The sequence below is a fragment of the Mauremys reevesii genome, linkage group 1 (assembly GCF_016161935.1).
Source record: "Mauremys reevesii isolate NIE-2019 linkage group 1, ASM1616193v1, whole genome shotgun sequence".
Lineage (NCBI taxonomy): Eukaryota > Metazoa > Chordata > Testudines > Geoemydidae > Mauremys > Mauremys reevesii.
The window spans coordinates 28,219,214-28,239,830 of record NC_052623.1 but is presented as its reverse complement, the minus strand read 5'-3'; the positions used below and the strand labels follow the sequence as shown (position 1 = coordinate 28,239,830).

The following is a 20,617-nucleotide window of genomic DNA, read 5'->3' as shown; positions in this document are numbered from 1 at the left end:
ATACCTCCTTACTATATGTTCCATTCTATGCATCCAATGAAGTGGGCTGTAGCCCACGAAAGCTTATGCTCAAATAAATTTGTTAGTCTCTAAGGTGCCACAAGTACTCCTAGAGACTAAGTAGCTCAAGAGATGCCTCAAAAGAATGGGTTAACACTAACTGCGACAGACAGCATAACGTAGGAAAACGTATCTGTGCCTTACCTGAAGATGAGCAAGAAAACTATAAGGGAGGTGCGAATACCTCAATAATATCAGTGTTAAATCAGAAAAGCCTGAAGTGTGTCCAAATTTAGTCTTTAAAAATGTGGCCACCTCAAATAAGGGATCTCTCTGAAAGATAAACTTCTCACAGGGATCCCCGACTTTGGAAACAGTTTCTGAAGGACTGAGAGGCTGAATCTAAACAACTGTGCTTTGTAAATGTATTAAGCAAAGACCACAGTGGTTTTTTTAATACATGTCTGAAATGGCCATGAGAAGTCTTCACAACTTGCCTCTGCCTCCTATAGAGTGCATCAGGTTGGCTGTGACAACTGCCAGCATTTTGTGAAATAAGAGGCAGACACGCTGGCCAAAAAAGCAAAATTCAGATTTAGTAATGCTGTTCTTCTACAAAAACGCAGATACTTCCAGTGCTAGAGAAGTACCCCTATGTGCATGCAAATGTTAGCAAGGTCCAGGAAGGCAACCAGCTATGCTCTCTGGATAAGATGGGTCCAAGAATGACCAATTGGAATTTTTTCCTGACCAAATGCCAATTTTAGCTTCTAGAAATCCCTGATTAACTGAAGCCCTCTTCTCTTTTGGACTGTCAGGAAGATTTTACACTACTGGAAGAAGCACTTCCTTCCTTCATCTGGCAGATGAAGCTAACCAGTTGTCTTTGCCAGGAGACCAGATTTTCTGCAGACTCTCTATCTGATAATGTACCCAAGCACCTTCTCTGGGGATGTGAGCACGCAATCTGGAGGGTTTCTGAAAAAACTGATGTGGTAGTTCCAGCCAATGCTGAGGACTAATGTATCCATGGTGAGAAGGGGCCATGAGAAGTTAAAAGCTCCCAAGTTTACAGTTAAGAAGGTTGGTTAGTTCCAAGAGCAACAGTTAAGCTCAGAAGGCGAGAGAGACAGAGAGAAGTTAGTATGAAGTGGAAATTACTTTCCGAGGATGTTAGAGGTGGACCAATATCAGGTTTATAATGGAAAGCAAGTCTCAGCCTTAATTATCTCCACAATTGCTTGCAATACACATTGACTAGATCTATTGCGTAACAAAGTGTCACCTAGAGTCACTTTTCAGAACAAAGCCACACCTTAAAGAGAGTTTTACTTCTGTCCCTAAAAAGGCTGACAACATCCCTTGTCATGAAGCGGCAAAAGGTTTGAAAGTCAGGTTCATTCTAGTTCAGTGCTACACAGATGAGTTAGGGATTGTCTATATGGAGGAAACTGACCAGCATAACTTTGGTATAATATAAGTATTCTGGAGTATCTCCCACATGTGGACACTTTCAGAATAAAAAGTGATTTTATTCCAGAATTACTCCATTTCGTGAGCAGAGTACCTATTCCGCAATAAAGATACTTTTATTTCAGAACAGAGGGCTTGTCTATACTACCCACCAGACTGGCAGGCAGCGATCGATCCAGCGGGGTCGATTTATCGCATCTAGTCTAGACACGATAAATCAACCGCTGAGCGCTCTCCCATTGACTCTAGTACTCCACCGGAGCAAGAGGTGCAGGCAGAGTCGACGGAAGATCGTCAGCAGTCGACTAACCGCAGTGAAGACACTGCAGTGAGTAGATCTAAATATGTCGACTTCAGCTACGTTATTCATATAGCTGAAGTTGCGTAACTTTGATCGATCCCACCCCCAGTTTAGACCAGGCCAGAGTCTCCACATGGGAAGCTATTAAAGCATACCTATTCCAGTCAATTTCCTTGAGCAGAAAAGCCCATTGTCACAGCTCAAGAAGGAAGAACAATGGCTGAAAGACAGAACAATCACATTCACCCAGCCAGCCAAAGAGAAAGCATTAGCAGCTGTATTGAAGCTCTGCTCCCCTTCCTTTATGACCAGAGTTAAGGTAATAAAGAGAAAGTTACCAAAAAAAATTCATTTATTATAATATTTACATCTGCTTCAGGAAGGTAGAAATTAAAGGTCAATATCAATCAGCTATACCATTTCCTCCAAAGGACTACAATTTAAATCAGGCATGCTGTGCCAGGTATTACACTTCATGCACGTATAAATATTGATGAAGTACAAAAGGATGGAAAATATTAATTCACATAGTGGTATACTGACAAAAACAGCGGGAAAAATATGCACTTAATTAGTCAAGACAGAAAACAAGATGGGAGAACCTTTCATTTGGTCATTTTCTTATTCCAATAAAAGTGTGGCTGCTTTTCAAAGAAGTCACAATAGGAAGCATATCGGAATAATTCTACAAATAAAAAGGAAAAACTGAAGATATTATATAGCAAGTCATTCTCAAATATTTAGCATAGTGTATACCAACCTTAAAATGCAAAAAAAAGCAATATACAAGCTCCCATTCGCAGTCAGAAAGGAAGTTGACTGCAAAATCTCAGGTAGCAGTTTGTGCAGATAATAGTCAAGCTTTCGTTTCCTGAGAACTGCTGCAATCTGGAGGGGGGAAAAAAAGATGCACACTTTAATTTAACTAACTTTTTTACATTGTAAAGAAAAAAGGGGACTACTGCGCAGGGAGACGTTCATGTAAACAATAAATCAAAGCCTCTTAATTTACTGACATACTGTACTTCTATGAAGCAACAAAGAGTCCTGTGGCACCTTAAAGACTAACAGATGTATTGGAGCATAAGCTTTCGTGGGTGAATACCCACTTCATCAGGGAGGAGAAACTGATTTTGTAGTTGGCTAGCCATTCACAATCTTTGTTTAATCCTGATCTGGTGGTGTCAAATTTGCAAAAGGAACTGAAGCTCAGCAGTTTCTCTTTGAAGTCTGGTCCTGAAGATTTTTTGCTGTAAGATGGCTACCTTTACATCTGCTATTGTGTGGCCAGGGAGGTTGAAGTGTTCTCTTACAGGTTTTTGTATATTGCCATTCCTAATATCTGACTTGTGTCCATTTATCCTTTTACGTAGGGACTGTCCAGTTTAGCCGACGTACATAGCAGAGGGGCATTGCTGGCACATGATGGCGTATATAACATTGGCGGATGTGCAGGTGAATGAAGCAGTAATGTTGTAGCTGATCTGGTTTCCTGAGAAAACTACAATGCATTGGTGATCTCCCAGAAAACACTATCCTAGCCACCATGGATGTGGAGGCTCTCTACACAAACATCCCACACACAGATGGAATACAAGCTGTCAGAAACAGTATCCCTGATGATGACACAGCACAACTTGTTGCTGAGCTCTGTGACTTTATCCTCACGCACAATTATTTCAAATTTGGTGACAATATATACCTCTTGACCAGTGGCACCACCATGGGCACCTGCATGGCCCCACAATATGCCAACATTTTTATGGCTGACCTGGAACGCTTCCTCAGCTCTCGTCCACTCACACCCCTTCTCTACCTGCGTTACATTGATGATATCTTCATCATCTGGACCCCTGGGAAGGAGACTCTGGAAGAATTCCACCACGATTTCAACAGCTTCCACCCCACCATCAACCTCAGCCTGGACCAATCTACACGGGAGGTCCACTTCCTAGACACCACAGTACAAATAAGCTATACCAAAACCCCACCAACCACTATGCCAACCTTCATGCTTCCAACTTACACCCCGGACACACCACACGATCCATCGTCTACAGCCAAGCGCTGAGGTACAACCACATTTGCTCCAAACTCTCAGACAGAGATCAACACCTAGAAGATCTTCACCAAGCATTCTCAAAACTACGATACCCGCACCAGGACATAAGGAAACAAATCAACAGAGCCAGACGTGTACCCAGAAGCCTCCTGCTACAAGACAAGCCCAAGAAAGAAACCAACAGAACTCCACTGGCCATCACCTTCAGTCCTCAACTTAAACCTCTCCAATGCATCATCAGTGATCTACAACCCATCCTGGACAATAATCCCTCACTTTCACAGACCTTGGGAGGCAGGCCAGTCCTTGCCCACAGACAACCCGCCAACCTTAAGCATATTCTCACCAGCAGCCACACACCGCACCATAACAACTCTTACTCAGGAACCAATCCATGCAACAAACCTTGATGTCAACTCTGCCCCCATATCTACACCAGCAACACCATCACAGGACCTAACCAGATCAGCCACAATATCACTGGTTCATTCACCTGCATGTCCACCAATGTTATATACGCCATCATGTGCCAGCAATGCCCCTCTGCTATGTACGTCGGCCAAACTGGACAGTCCCTATATAAAAGGATAAATGGACACAAGTCAGATATTAGTAATGGCAATATATAAAAACCTGTAAGAGAACACTTCAACCTCCCTGGCCACACGATAGCAGACGTAAAAGGTAGCCATTTTACAGCAAAAAAATTTCAGGACCAGACTTCAAAGAGAAACTGCTGAGCTTCAGTTCATTTGCAAATTTGACACCACCAGATCAGGATTAAACAAAGACTGTGAATGGCTAGCCGACTACAAAAGCAGTTTCTCCTCCCTTAGTGTTCACACCTCAACTGCTAGAAGAGGACCTCATCTTCCCTGACTGAACTAACCTCGTTATCTCCAGATTGATTCTTGCCTGCATATTTATATCTGCCTCTGGAAATTTCTATTACATGCATCTGACAAAGTGGGCATTCACCCATGAAAGCTTATGCTCCAAAACATCTGTTAGTCTTTAAGGTGCCACAGGACTCTTTATTGCTTTTTACAGATCCAGACTAACTTGGCTACCCCTCTGATACTTTTACAAAGAATACCATAAAGATTTCCTCTGAACTTGTGCAGCTGTGAGGATACCAGGAAATGCAGAGGCAATCCCAAACTATGACCATAAGAAGAATTTTATTACCTTGCTGACCACAAGAGTGGAAGAAGGCTAGCTGTTTTAAGCTGATGATAAATTTTCACAACACTTTATGTTCCAAGGTATTGAAATGAATACAGGTTAAAACATCCCTAAGAAGTCCAAACATAAGCCTTATGCAGACCCCCCCATAAAATAATGAAATATTTCTGTAAATTTTAACTTCAAATACCCTAACTTTATTTTTTTTTTTAACCTTGACGGGCAAGTCTTCCTAAAAAAAATTCATTCTGAGGCTAGAGATCAGAAAGAACGAGCTTAGAATAACCATATCATTTATACAAAGCATCTCTTATTAGTAAGTCCTCTCTTGCAAAAAAAATCACACAATAAGTGTCAGCCAACAGATAACAGACTAGATATAGACAATAAATATACCTACAGGTTAATTTAATTTCTGCTTGTATGTTTTATAAGAAGGGTGCGATTACTTGCGAGAAAAGCATATAGCGTTTTAGATTCAGTCTGTCAACTAGGACTTGCAGGTAGGAAAAAGCTCACATAATTGTTCTGAATTTCAATGAAGTTAGTATAGTGGTGAAGGACAAAGATATATTCATTTAGCATTTCCTATTCAGATTTCCACTACTGCCTTTCATTCTTTCCTCCACTTCTCTTCCTCTCACCTGAGTGGACTAGGGCACCAATCCTAGTGCAAATCAGCAAGTGACCCGTGCCCCACACTGCAGAAGGCAAAAAACCCCAGGGTCTCTGCTAATCTGACCAGGTGGAAATTCCTTCCCAACCCCAAATATGACAATCAATGAGACGCTGAGTGTGTCAGCAAGACCCACCAACCAGAAACCTCAGAAAGAATTCACTGTAGTCACTCAGAGCCCTCCCTCATCTAGTGTTCCATCTCAGACAACTGGAGATACAGTAGAACTTCAGAGTTACCAACACCAGAGTTATGAACTGACCAGTCAACCACACACCTCATTTGGATCCATAAGTAGGCACTCAGGCAGCAGCAGAGACAAAAAAAAAAAAGCAAATGCAGTACAGTACTGTGTTAAATATAAACTACTAAAAAAATAAAGGGAAAGTTTAAAAGAAGATTTGACAAGGTAAGGAAACTGTTTCATTTAAATTAAGGTGGTTAAAAGCAGCATTTTTCTTTTGCATAGTAAAATTTCAAAGTTGTATTAAGTTAATGTTCAGTTGTAAGCTTTTGAAAGAACAGTATCGAAGTTCTGTCAATGTTTTTCAAGAGTTACAACCAACCTCCATTCCCAAGGTGTTCATAACTACTGTATTTACTACTAACAGTCGGAGATGGATCACATACCATTGTAGGCAACCTCATCATACCATCCCCTCCATAAACCTATCAAGCTCAGCCTTGAACCTAGTTAGATTTTTTGTCCACACTACTCCCCTTGGGAGGCTATTCCAGAACTTCATTCCTCTGATGGTTAGAAAACTTCACCTAATTTCAAGCCTAAGCTTTTGATGGCCAATTTATAACCATTTGCTCTTGTGTCAATATTGGCCCTCAACTTAAATAACACCTTTCCTTCCCTGCCGTGTATTCCTCTGAGGTATTTATGGGGAGCAATCATATCTCCTCTCAACCTCTGTTTGGTTAACCAAGCTCCTTAAGTCTGCTGTCTTAAAGTAAGGTCTCCATTCCTCTGAGCTTACTAGTAGTCCTTGTCTCCACCTGTTGCTGTTTGACTTCATCTTTCTTCAACATGGGAGACCAGAACTGTATATAGTATTCTAGATGAGTGCACCAGTGCCTAGTACAAGGGTAATGATACTTCCTTATCTCTACAGGAAATACCTCGCCTGATGCATCCTAAGATTGCATTAACCTTTTTCATGGCCACCTCATATTGGTGGCTCACAGTCATCCTGTAATTGACCAGTACACCTACGTCTTTTTCCTTCTCTGTCACTTCTAACTGATGTGTCTCCAGTTCATAGCAAAAAAATTTATTGTTAGTCCCAAAAGGCATGACCTTGCAATTTGCACTAATAAATTTCATCCCATTTCTATTACTCCATTTGTCATAGTCATTCAAAACTTCTTTATGATAGTTAAGTCCTCCTCCGTACTGGTTACATCTCCCAACTTTGTGTCACCTGCACATTTTATTAGCACACTCCCCCTTTCTGTGACAAGGTCATTAATGAAAATGTTAAATCAGTGTGTACCATTCTTCTTTCCCTGTTCCTGAAGAACCTGTCAATGGGGGCTCCTCTGGATTACAGGAGACTAGGCAAGTGAGCCAGCTGGATTCCACTTTATTCTCCCTCTCCACCCCCCAAATCCTGCAGGGGAAAGCATCACTAAAGTCGATACTGCCAGAAGAGAAGGAGGAAAACCCCTTTCAGGGCGATCTGGAGGCAGCTGCAGGTAAGGGCAGCTCCTGACACACAGCTATTGCAGGAACTATGTTGTCCAAAGGGCAGCAGGAGATAATAGAATCAAGCTTCAAGACAGATCTAGCTTTAAAGGCTGAAACCTCAAGCAGGGGGTTTGTTTAGCAAACCAGCTTGTAAGCAAAGTATGGGTAGAAAACGCTAAACTGAAAATTATTGTGTTTTCCCCTGTTATAGATTATTCCTGAGTAAGATGATAGCAAGTATTAGCCCCACTTTACATATGCAGGAACTGAGGCAGAGATATGTGACTTGCTCATAGCCACAAATACAGTCTCTGAAGTCACTGACTCTCAAGCCCATGTGTAGGCTACTGTTTGAGCATGAAAAATCTATTCCCCACTGGGAAGTTGGAAGTTTCCTCTAGCAAGCAAGATGGAGGGAAGAGGAGCTCTGACCAATTTATTCCAAAGATAAGATAAGATAAAATAAAATTTGAAAGCTTTTAGTACTTATGTTTATAAAGATATGTTTCTAAAAGCAAATCAATATAGTGCTGTCTTCCTGAGTATGCAGAAAGAACATTCCAACACTACTGATGCTCTCCTCCCAAACACCAACAGAGTAAAATTTACTGGATTGAGCAATTATACTGCTGCCATGCAAAACATGTGGTCACATTGGCATTCCTCCAGAAAGTTATGAGCAGAGGTGGCATTGGAGCTTATTCAAGGGGGAAAACAGTCAAAAAAAATCACAGACTAGTGGGGGAGTAGCAAAATCTTCACTGCCTCAACATTAACAGTCAAGAGCTCAGAAGATTTGGGGAAAAGAGGATGAGAAAAATCTCCTTTCCATCAACCAGATAGGGCACTTGGACTTAAAATGTAATCAGATACGTCCTAGTTTATACTGGAGCAAGGCCTTAGCAGGCTGCTGGTAGGAATCCCAATACCTTCTCCATTCTCAGCAGCAAGGTTGGGAAAGGATGGCTCATCTGGCCCTTCTACTGATTAGTGTCAAAACTCGTGCTCTGTGGAAAGAGAAATGCATTCTGGGGCACAACTGGAAGAGTGGGCAAAGGAATGAGTTAGAGGCTCTAGTAAGCGGGGCCCAGTAGGATTTGTAGAGAAGGTGGGACAGACTACTTTGGTACAGAATATGAAGTTTCTTACTTGTCAAACTTTCAAAATGGAGTTGATTAGTAAGGGGGAAATACAACTGTCAGAGTGGGTTAGGCCCAAAGAGAGGTGCATGCTGTGTGTTTTGCTAAAAAAAAAAAAAAAGGGGGGGGGGGGAACTGTTGTAATTTTATCTCCATGATAGGTTTCTCCATTTCTTGTCCCTCTTCCTTTCACACTTGGACTGCCCTGTATCTTTCTTTCCCACTTCACATCCACCAGGCACTGGTCCTTTATTTCCCAGCTGGCTCGCCCTTGTTTTTCTGCTCCTCATTCCTAATTATCATGTTTCTTTTTCGAGTGCTTGCTCACAACCATTCCATTGTAGGTGTGTGTGCTTGCCATATTCACCAGGACTGGAAGCATTTCCCTCAGTGGTATACGTAGGGGACCATCTCTGGTGCCCGCTGGAGTAGCATGCATATGCGCCGGTATAAGGGGCACTGGCTCCCCACTCTCTCAGTTCCTTCTTACCACTAGTGACAATGCTGGAACATCTCCTTGCCTCAGCAGCCTCCATGTGCTATGGCAACAGGCAAGGGGCAGCTCATTCGTTGGCTCTGTGGCAGGAGGCCCTCCGTCTCTGGAATTTCTGCATTCAGCATGCAATCCACCTAAAAGCCTTTCACCTTCCCGGCATTCAGAACATGCTGGCGGATCACCTCAGCAGGTCCTCCTTCTCTCACCACGAGTGGTCCCTTCCCTCAGAGGCTGTCAGAATGCTCTTCCAGAAGTCAGAAGCTCCCGAGGTAGACCTGTTCGCCACCAGATGGAACAGAAAATGTCATCAGTTCTACTCTCTGCAAGGCCTCGGCAGAGGCTCATTTTCCAATGCCTGTCATGCTCAGGAAATCTGATGTATGCCTTTCCGCCAATTCCACTCATCAGCAAAGTCCTCTTAAAAATCAAGAGGTAAAAGGCATGGTTCATTCTGATCACCCCAGCATAGCCTCGCCAGCATTGGTTCAGCATGCTCCTGGACTTGGCCATAGCAGCCCCGTGGCCAATTCCTAGTTCCCGGAGCTACTCTTGAAGGATCACTGTCAGCTCCTGCATCTGAACCTTGCCTCTCTCCACCTCACAGCTTGGATGCTGCACGGCTGAATCCAAAGGAACATGCCTACTCTACTCAGATACAGCAGATTCTTTTGAACAGCAGAAAGCCCTCCACCAAATAAATGTACCTGGCAAAGTGGAAGCATTTCTCCTGTTGGGCGTCAGAGCAGAGTATCTCCCCAGTCATCTCTGCAGTCCATTCTGGATTACCTGCTTCACTTAAAACACCAAGGCCTTGTCTTCTCTTCAATCAATGTGCACCTGGCAGCCATATCAGCCTTCCATCCTCGCATCCACAGTAGATGGGTATTCTCGCATGAGAAGACGATCAGGTTCCTGAAAGGCCTTGAAAGACTCTTTCCGCCAATCCAGGACCCGGTTCCCCAATGGGACCTCAACCTGGTCCTCTCCAGGCTCATGGGTCCACCCTTTGAGCCTATGGCTTCTTGTTCCCTTTCCCAGCTGTTGTGGAAGGTCACATTCCTTGTAGCTACTACCCTGGTGAGACGAGTCTCCGAGATTAAAACCCTCACTTTGGAGCCCCCATACACAGTATTCTACAAGGACTAGATCCAGCTGCAGCCCCATCCGGCCTTCATGCCAAAAGTGGTGTCGCACTTCCATGTCAACCAGGATATCTTCCTCCCAGTGTTCTGTCCAAAGCCTCACACAACCAATGAGGAGAGGCATCTGCACACTCTAGATGTGAGGCATGCCCTGGCTTTCTATCTGGAACACACCAAGCCCTTCCGCAGATCGACTCAGCTCTTTATTGTGACAGCTGACAGGATGAAGGGCCTTCCAGTGTCCTCTCAGAGGATTTAGAATTGTATCACCACCTGCATCCGTATTCGTTACAAGCTGGCACAGGCTGTGCCTCCACCGATAGCGAAGGCTCACTCTACCAGGGCTCCGGTGTCTTCAGCTGCCTTCCTGGTACATGTCCCTATCCTGGACACTTGCAGGGCCACAACATGGTCTTCAATACATACGTTCACAGTGCATTATGCCATCACCCAGTAAGCCAGAGATGACACTGGATTTGGCAAAGCAGTGTTGCAATCGACACATCCATGAATTCCTACCTGCCTCCAGAAGTACTGCTTGGGAGTCACCTACAATGGAATGGACATGAGCAAGCACACAAAGAAGAAAAGATGGTTACTAGCCTTTTTTAACTGTTGTTCTTTGAGATATGTTGCTCATGCCCATTCCATGATCCACCCTCCTTCCCCCCTGTCAGAGTTCTGGCAAGAACGAACTGAGGGAGAGGGGAGCCAGTGGCACCCCTTATACCACGCATACGTGCGCCACTTCGGAGGGTGCCAGAGCCTACGCATACCACTGAGGACAAAACTTACAACACCAGTATATGTGGCGAGCACACACACCTACAATGGAATGGACATGAGCCACACATCTCAAAGAGCAACAGTTACAAAAGGTTAGTAATGGTCTTTTCTCCTTTCTATCCTTTAGACCACTCGTACAGCCCCTATGTCTGACCTTACCCTGATCTTTTCACATCTACCATCCTGAGGTGTACAGGTGCTCCAACTTTCTGATAAGCATGCACATACAGGTGCTTCCCATTGCTTTCACACACAAGTATTTCCAGTGTTCAGCTGTAATGTTCAGGAAGAAATTATTGCCTCTCTTTCCTACACACAGCAGGAGTGGTGGAGGAAATGCTAAAAGATCGGTACTTCTTTTCTTCTGTACACCTTGTTGGACTCAGGACGATCAAGAATTAGGAGCTTGTAGCTGTGGGTAGAATGGAGATGGGGTGCACAAGAGGCTGAATGGTGGCCTAGTTGATAGGGCAGTGGGCTGGTACTCAGCAGACTTGTATTCAATTCCCAACTCAGACCTGCCATGTCATCCTCAGCGATTTGCTTGAACTACCCTGTGCCTCTGTTCCCCATCTGTAAAATGGAGAGAGAACTTCCCTATCTCACAGGAGTGTTGGAGGATAAAATCCATTAATAATTCTGAGCTGCTTAGATATTAAGGTGATGAGGGCAATATATGTATTAGATAGGAGAGGCTGAAGAGTCAACATAGATATGGAGTCTTGCTTGCTGGAAGGAGAAGAGTGTTCAGTGTATTGTGGGCAGCATTGAGAAGAGCTGCAGAGTCTGTTAGAGCTGAGCTTCTTAGCGGTCAGATAGTTTGTTAACATAACTGCAGGTAGAGAAAGGGGTGATTGACATTTGGTGACCTTGTTATTTAAATCTTAAATCCTCTGCAGTGCACAAAGCTCCACAGAGCAGGAAAATTTAAATTGTGAGGGCAGCAGAATCCCAGGCTTCTCCCTCTTTCTCCTGAGGTCTGTGTTTTCTTCATCAGTTTCCAAGAAAGCCTCCTAGATATCTTGGAACTCTGTCAGATTAAGTAATAAATGCTATCTTTTTCTCTGTGCATAGATACTAATCCTTAATTTTGGGCACGAGTGGATTTTGCCAACAATGATTATATAAATCCTTAATACGTAACTGTAAACATATCCAGACTGGATATCCTTCCCCCACAGGAAACAGATCTGTTGCCTGAAGGTGTCATTTCTTATTTGATTTTTTTTTGGGGGGGGGAAATGTACTTTAATTTCGGCATTGCACATAAATGGATATTTAAATTGGGTGTTGAATGGTTTGTTTGCCAAAGTAAATAATTAACATTGTTTTCTGATCAAGCAGCTCTAACTTGAAAAGGCTGGAAACTATCTTTGCATATTTGTAGACTCGACCTAAACAATTTTCTTCTATAGGACTCTGCTAGGAAATACTGTCTTAGTATGAGAGAGTATTCTTTATATCCAGCTTCCGAAAATTCTGTTCTATGTAGCTTCTTATACAGCCCTCATCAACATAGTCTCTGAGTGAATTCCTGTCATGCATTAGGTGTTGATAACACAATTTCTACATCTAGTGTGTTAGGTCTCTTCTCACACCCCTGAAATATAGGGGAAGAAGGTCTACGTTTCCAGCAGCTTTATGTACTGTATAATATTTTCAAAATTCTTATTTAATAAGAAAACATTTAAACTATTAACTTTGATTATTCATTAAAAAAACTTTGCTAACCATGCATTGCTCCTTAATGACTACTAGCATACTAAGTCTGAAGTTTTAAACAAGTTAGAGATATCAAGTGAAAACAAGAGGTTATTAATGGAAACTAGTTTGAAATCTTAATTATAGATTTCACAGTATTATATTTTGACCCTCAAACCTGAAAAATTAAACATGGCACTACAGTCCATTATATAGAACACCAACACTTTGTAGAAAAGTATTTCTGCCACTTTTCTTTCAAAAATGCTCACAGATTTAATCTTTTTAAAAATATCTCTAGTCTTGCAAAGTTGTCATAAAAATGTACTACTCCAGGACCTAAAACCTATTCATTCACCCTCTATTATGGGGAACAAGAGTAATTCAAACACTAACAGTATTTTACTCACTCTTCAAAATAGAACTATTTGCTCTGTACAAGCAGACTTTTGCAAGATAGACTAGCTCAATTAATACACTTTGCTAGGAAATAAACACAATAATTAGAAAATATTTTCAGCACAAAAACTATGCATTAGCATTTAAAGACATGGGGCCAAAATTATAAAGGTAGTTAGTGACCTAAAGATGCAGACAGGTACTTAGTGGGGTTTCCAAAAGTGCCTGAGCTAGACACCTTTGTAAATCTGGCCCATAGTCACTACATTCAGTTATTGTTTCTACAGAAACTGTTGTTCATCTCTTCCCTTTGCACACCTGCAGTATATAGGCTATTAAATTTATTTCTATATAGGTAGAAAATGTAGCCAAATCATTGTTCCCAAGCCAACCACAACTTTGAATTTCCTAGAAGTTTAGCATTTACGTTTGCAATTAAAACTTACAAAGTTTAACTGAATTTCCCTGCAATTTAAAACTGTGTTCTAAATTCAGCATGTTATTGAACATTCATACTATGGCAGCATCCATAGGCATCATGGCACCCACAGGCATCAGGTCAGGGCCCCATTGTGCAAGGCACTAGACAAAGATCTAGCACATTATATGAGAGATTCATATGATGCAACATTTTAGATATGTGCATGCTACTAGATGCAATATTCTTTTTAACTGACTGTAGCAGGGTGGACCCTGCTCCGGCCCAGAGGGGTTTAAAAGTGGCCTGACAGGGCTTGAGAGGGGCGGTTCTTAAGACTGGGCTAATTGAGGAAGTGGCTGCAGGTGAGGCCACGCCCCAAACTGAACCACAGCTGGCCCCTATAAAAGGCCAGGGAGCCAAAGGCAGTCAGTCTCTCTCTGCCTACAGAGGGAGATGGGCCTGGCTGCTAAGTACCTAGGGTGAAGCAGGGCTGGGGAAAGGCTGAGGAGTTCTAGCCAGGAAAGCCCCAGGCTGGGGCCTAGCACAAGGCCAACGGGTACTGGGGGTTGCAGAGGGCAGCCCAGGGGTAGGCCAAAGCAGCAGGTCCAAACCCAACCCTGCCAACGATGAATAGGCTGATACTGCAGTCTGCCCCAGGGTGTGGGGCTAGACAATGACTGACAGTAGCCACATACTACTACCGCAAGGTAGGGATAGAGGGTGGGGGTTCCCTGAGACAAAAGGGGAAGCCCAGAGCGAAAAGGGGTTACTGCCAGGGGGCAGCACCCCGGAGAAAAGGGGCACCGGGTCCAGGGAGGGACACGGGGGCCTGAGAACAGGTGGATCACCAGCCTGTAGAGGGCGCTCCGGTGCTGAACAAAGCTAATTCCCAGAGTAACCAGCAGGAGGCGCCGCAGGGGTGAGTCGACCCGTTTACACGGACTAATCACAATTAGTCTCACTATACAATAAATGCCCTCATTAGTGTGCTTTGTAAAGTTTTATTTCAGTGTATGGATATTCAGATATATGCATGGCTGCACATAAGCAGGGCCGGCCCACAACATTCTGGAATCTGAGGTGGGGAGCTCAAGTGTCGCCCCCATTCCCCCTCACTTGGGCCAAAACTTTGAAAGGTCTCAATTCTGCCTTCTTCCTGTTCTACTCCTCTCATCGTACCCCTCTGTTACCTACCCCAATAAAGGAGAACTAACAACTTAAAATGCCTTTTTCAAAAATTTTAAGTAACACTTAACTTTCAAATGCCTGAAGAGCAAATGTAACTTTTCTTGTATGCATAGTAAACGCTGGCATTTTTCTCTCTTCGAATAATCAAAGTGGTGCTTTCTGTGCCGCCTTGGTTGCAAAGATTTGAATAGCTTCCTGCTGAAGGTCCACAGTCTGGGCCAGCTCATGCTCTATTGAAATGGTTGCAAGGCCAGCCAACCTCTCCTGTGTCATTGTGAAGCGTAGATGTGTTTTTATTAACTTCAGCTTGGAGAGCTGCATTCTCCACTGGCAACTGTTACAGGAAGTGTTAAAAGTATGCGCAGAGCAACAAAAGCTCTGGAAAGAGGGTGGTCATCTTATTTGTGCACATATATTCCAGAACAGCCTTTGAAGTTGATCCTGCTGAAATGCATCTTGAAAGGGCTTTCAGTTCATCACCTAAATCACTTGCATCAATATCACGCATGTCATGTGTCAACACTGTCTCTAGTGCCCTGCGTTGCTGGTGTAAGTCTTCTTCAGGTATAGTGAGGAGTTTTGGAATATCATACAACATCCCAAATATACTGCTGTGTTCCTTGAGCTGCATGAAACATTCTTCAACTGACATTCTTCAACTTCATTCTTCAACATTCTTCAGGTGCTAGATTGCACAATCTAGCACCTGGTTAAAGAATTCAACTTTGAACTGTTTTTTGGGGTCTCTTATGGGATTATCCCATGCCCCGTAATCAAAATGTCTTCTTCTTTGGTGACTCTTGTATTCTTGAATGGGTGGGAAAATAGCTTCAGTGTGAAGTTCCTCTGCCAACTTCTGTGCACTCTTCAGAACGTTTTGAAATCCCTCATCTGACCAGTAAGACTGTAGGTATGACTTTGCTTTGTCCAGTTGTTCCATTGCTCCAGATATATCAAGGTCAACACCTTGGAGTCTCTTGCTTATAACATTTACTTCAAAGAGTATGTCATGCCACAACACTAAGCCACACAGAAATTTGAAGTTATGTATGTTTCTAGTGATTCCATTTCTCTCTTCCACTGTTCTCCCATGAACAGTTGCTGTCATAGCATTATCCTCCATAACGGCAACTATGGCATCATCTATCTTCCCAATTTGGTGTTTGATAGGCTTTATCACCTCCACTCGACTTTCCCATCATGTGGCACTCAGTGGTTTCAGTATCAGAGAGGATGTTCCCAGATGTTGCTTCAAAATTTGCCATCCATGAGTTGATGCAGAGAAAAATACATAGATGCTTTGAATTGCATTAAAAAATTCAGCAACCTCACGGGAAGCTGATGCTGCATCACTGACCACCAAGTTCAATGAATGAGAATTGCATGGGACAAAAAAAGCTTGAGGGTTTAAACTCTCAGATCCGTGTCTGCACTCCTCTGTTCTTTCCTCTCATATTGGCACCATTATCGTAGCCCTGACCTCTCATGTCAGCTATCGCAATTCCCGTATCTTCCAGCTTTTTAAGAAGCACATTTGTCATACCAGCTCCTGTAGTATCATCAATGTCAATACATTCTAGAAAATGCTCTCTGACAGTCACCATTGCAGGGACATTTTCACTAGGTTCTGGTGTTGTTACAAAATGCACCATTCAAGTCACTTGTTCCATATGGCTGATGTCAGGTGTGCAGTCCAGAATAACAGAGTAATATCTTGCTGACTTCAGATCTGCCACAATCTTCTGTTTGAGTTTTGTTACCAGTAACTGTATGATCTCATTTTGAATTGTTTTTCCAAGGTAGTGGTGTGTTTACATTTCTTGGGTGGTGACTCTTCTTAGATGCTCCTGAAGTATAGCATCAAACTCAGCCATCGGCTACACAATTTTAAGGAAGCTTCCATTGTTTGGCACATACAGCAAATTTGAAGTGCCACACAGTGCAAGGTTTTGGGTAGCAAGCATTCTCACAATGGCAATGAGCCTTTTCAGAACATTTGCCAGTAAAGAGACTCTGAGGGAATCTTCTCTTGATGCTGATCATCTATGGTGGCCTTTAACCATAGTCTCATCTGGAAGAGTTTGCAACAAAAACAGTATGCAGCAGTCTGGGTTTTTGAGCACATAAGCCATGGCCTCTCCACTTTGTCACCATTGGGGATTTCACGCCAGTAATGTGTTGGATGGAAACTTCTATTTTCATTGTCTTTGGGGAACATGAAGTTTTTCACTTGCTGTGGCCCATGCAGTACAAAGAAGTCCCTCAGGCTACTGTTCAAGTGGGTCCACAGTCCTGGATCATCTAGACTTAAGGAACTAAACTCAGCAGCAGCTGTTTCTTGCACCTCCACCACACTCTTCTCTGATCTACACTTTTCTTCAGGAATGTGCATGGTTACATCCATTTGAGATGGAGATATGGATGCTGCAGTAGCTGCCAGGTCACCTGCACTCTGACTAACTGGAAGATCAGACATCTCCTCACCACTCACATCCTCACTGGGGCCGGAAGGCTCACCGTGAACATTTGTGTCTATGTATCTCAGGAGAGCTCCTTCCTGCTTAGATAGAAAAGCTTTCTTTGCTTTCTTTCTTTTTCTAAATGTTGCCCCAGAGGGGTGTTTTCTTCTTTCACTCATGACTGTTGTTCTGTGCCAGCTATAGTGGCTCTCAACACTCAGTTGAAGGGGACAAATAAGCAGGCTGGTAGCAGGGCCTAAGTGAGGGAAGATATCAGCGTCTTAAGAGCCTAACTGGCTCCTAATACTTCAGCTGACTGCCTGTTCTCCTCAAGTGGGTTCAGAGAAGCAGCAGGAAACAGGAAGCTCCCTGAGAAGCTGGTGTTAATCAGTCCAGGCTCCTGGGGGTGCCAGACAGGTACATAAGAGCCGCCTCCTCCTCTCTGTCCCTGCAGCTCCTGCTGCTTTCTGTTATTCCCTCTCACCTTTTCTCCTGCATGCCTGTTATGTCGCTTGTGCCCTCCTTCCTCCAGCACAGCACTCCACCATCTCTGTGCATCTAGAGCAGAGAATACATATGCACCAGCAGCAGACCCAATTTCCTACACTCTGGGTCGTAGTGGCACCCCCCCACAGTCTGGCACCTGGCCGCCTCAGTTTGCCTCATGGTAAAGCCAGCCCTACTATAATCTATTTTGCAACCAGTTGTTTCTCAAACCTTAGCAAGTCATAGGTCTTACAGAGCACTATGAGTTAACATAAGTACAAAGATTTCAAATGAATAAATTGGTATTTTAGTTATCCAAGAGAAAAACACAGATTTTTATCATCTGTGGCCATGTAACTCATAAAAAAGCCATAATGAAATGTATTAAACATTTATTAAAAATAATTTGTGCTGAATGGGCTTTGAATAGAAGTGGCTGCTCAATAGCCACAGCAGCACTATGATTAGTAGCTATCCAAAAAATGAACCATAAATTCAATCTAAAACTTAGAAACTTACTACAGCAATGCAAATTTCACTTTTCCTCAAGTGCAAATGCACAGAGATGACTGTCTCTCCTGAAGGTTTCTTAAAAATCATAAGTTATGATCATAAGAAATGGGTTTTACCAGCCAGGACAGACAAACATGTTAAGCCCTGTCAACATTAAGAAACTGACATTTTAACCTCTTCACAAGGCAGCATGGTTCCAATGTGCAGCTTTGGGCACTAAAAAGTTAACTCCACAAAAATGGAAAAATCAATCCCCACCAAACATTGATGCCTGGCTCAGTGACATAGCTAACCTCACAGCTAACAACTGGCATTCCACACAAGAGGAATGCTTGAAAAATTCAAAGCAATCTGGGCTGACTTTCTAGAGGTCTATGATTAATGTAGACGCTAAAGATATATATGTTTCTTCCTCTCCTCTCCCTTTAACCTAACCTTGTTTATTTACTCAGTGTATTATGATGAATCTGATATTTTAATATATCTGTTTTTGGAAAATTCAACAAAAAAATTATAAATATAAAAAAAGGAAAACTGACACTTGAACTTCAGGTGTCAAACATGGCTCTTCCTACGAACAAAGATGAAAATGCATCTGCCAATCACAGACAGGGTCAACCGAGTTCAGCATCCATTTAAGAAAGTATAGTCCTACCACAGTTCTAAACACTGGCTAACCACGCTTTCTTACAACAGTTGCTGAACATGGGTTGCTCTATCTATGCCAAAAGGACAACAGTATTAAACACGGGGGGAAGAAAACTGCATTTGCATGCACTGGAAACAGCTGATTTTTAAAAGTAAAATTAGCCTTAAATACTTAGCTATGTGTATCACAAGCATTAAGAATATAAGGACGGCCATACTGGGTCAGACCAAAGGTCTATCTAGCCTAGTATCCTGTCTTCCCTCTCACAGTGGCCAATGCCAGGTGCCCCAGAGGGAATGAACAGAACAGGTAATCATCAAATGATCCATCCCCTGTCGCCCATTCCCAGATTCTGGCAACAGATGCTAGGGACACCATCCCTTCCCATCCTGGCTAATACCCATGGATGGACCTACCCTCCATTTATTTATCTAGTTTTTTTAACCATGTTATAGTCTTGGCCTTCACAACATCCTCTGGCAAGGAGTTTCACAGGTTGACTGTGCATTGTGTGGGGAAAAAATACTTCCTTTTATTTGTTTTAAACCTGCTGCCTAATAATTTCATTTGGTGACCCCTAGTTCTTGTGTTATGAGGAGTAAATAACACTTCCTTATTTCCTTTCTTCACACCCATCATAATTGTATTAACCTCTATCATATCCCCCCATTAGTCATCTCTTTTCCAAGTTGAAAAGTCCCAGTCTTATTAATCTCTGCTCATACGGCAGCTATTCCATACCCCTAGTCATTTTTGTTGCCCTTTTCTGAAACTTTTCCAAGTCCAATATATCTTTTTTGAGACAGGGCGACCACATCTGCACCCAATAGTCAAGATGTGGGCATACCATGGATTTCTATAGAGGCAATATGATATTTTGTCTTATTCTCCCTTTCTTAACGATTCCCGACATTCTGTTCGCTTTTTTGACTGACACTCCACATTGAGTGGACGTTTTCAGAGAACTATCCATAAAGACTCCAAGATCTCTTTCTTGAGTGGTAACAGGTAATTTAGACTCCATCATTTTATATGTATAGTTGGGATTATGCTTTCCGATGTGCATTACTTTGCATTTATCAACACTGAATTTCATCTGCCATTTTGTTGCTCAGTCACCCAGTTTTGAGAGATCCTTTTGTAGCTCTTCGCAGTCTGCCTGGGACTTAACTATCTTGAGTAGTTTTGTAATACTGCATTATGCAAACCCAGCCAATTTCTGATGCATCTGACACTTGTTCAGTTTCAGAAAAATTCAACCCATGGCCAACTGGAGCACAATAGATGAAGAGGTAAAGAACCTCAGACATTTCCTGTCCTTTATTTGATCCTTCAACTGGGAATGTTCCTTCATCCCTCTCCTTTCAAATTTCTTCACAAAACTTTGCAAAAACTGAAAAAGTTTTGTGAAGCAGGCCAGACTGACTTGAATGTGTTTATGTTACTGATGCATGTAAGTATGTCAGTACCACTCAGGCAAGACTTAACACTGACTTCACTGAAGGCCTCATGCTGTGCAGGAATCTGTATCAACAATTCATATATCCTCAGCATGTGCAAACTATTTGCCCAAAAATAAGTAATTCAGAGGTCATGACAGCTTGATGATAATGTTAGAGGCCTTTTCAGCAATCTATGATCTATATTCCTGCTTGTCTCAAATCATGGGAAGAACACCACATGGTATGATGGATTTGACCAGAGAAGAACAAGAGACTTATGAAACACTTGGCAAGAATCAAGTGACACAGTAATTCCTTAGAGAGCCTCACTGACTTTCAGTGGATGCAACTTCCATCTCAGGGTCTAAACTGAGCTCCTGGGAGGACTCTTGAATAGAGTGTC

At 42.8% G+C, this 20,617-nt stretch overlaps 1 protein-coding gene across 3 annotated transcripts in view; it reads right to left on the bottom strand.

The window, feature by feature from the left end:
• The window catches only part of TMEM135 (transmembrane protein 135), a 368,165-nt gene that overhangs the window by 328,285 nt on the left and 19,263 nt on the right, over positions 1 to 20,617 (bottom strand). For all 3 annotated transcript variants that reach the window (XM_039504347.1, XM_039504345.1, XM_039504346.1), the window contains exon 2: positions 2,535 to 2,662. In XM_039504347.1, coding sequence (XP_039360281.1) covers positions 2,535 to 2,662 — 128 coding nt within the window. The remainder of the gene's footprint in view (positions 1 to 2,534; positions 2,663 to 20,617) is intronic.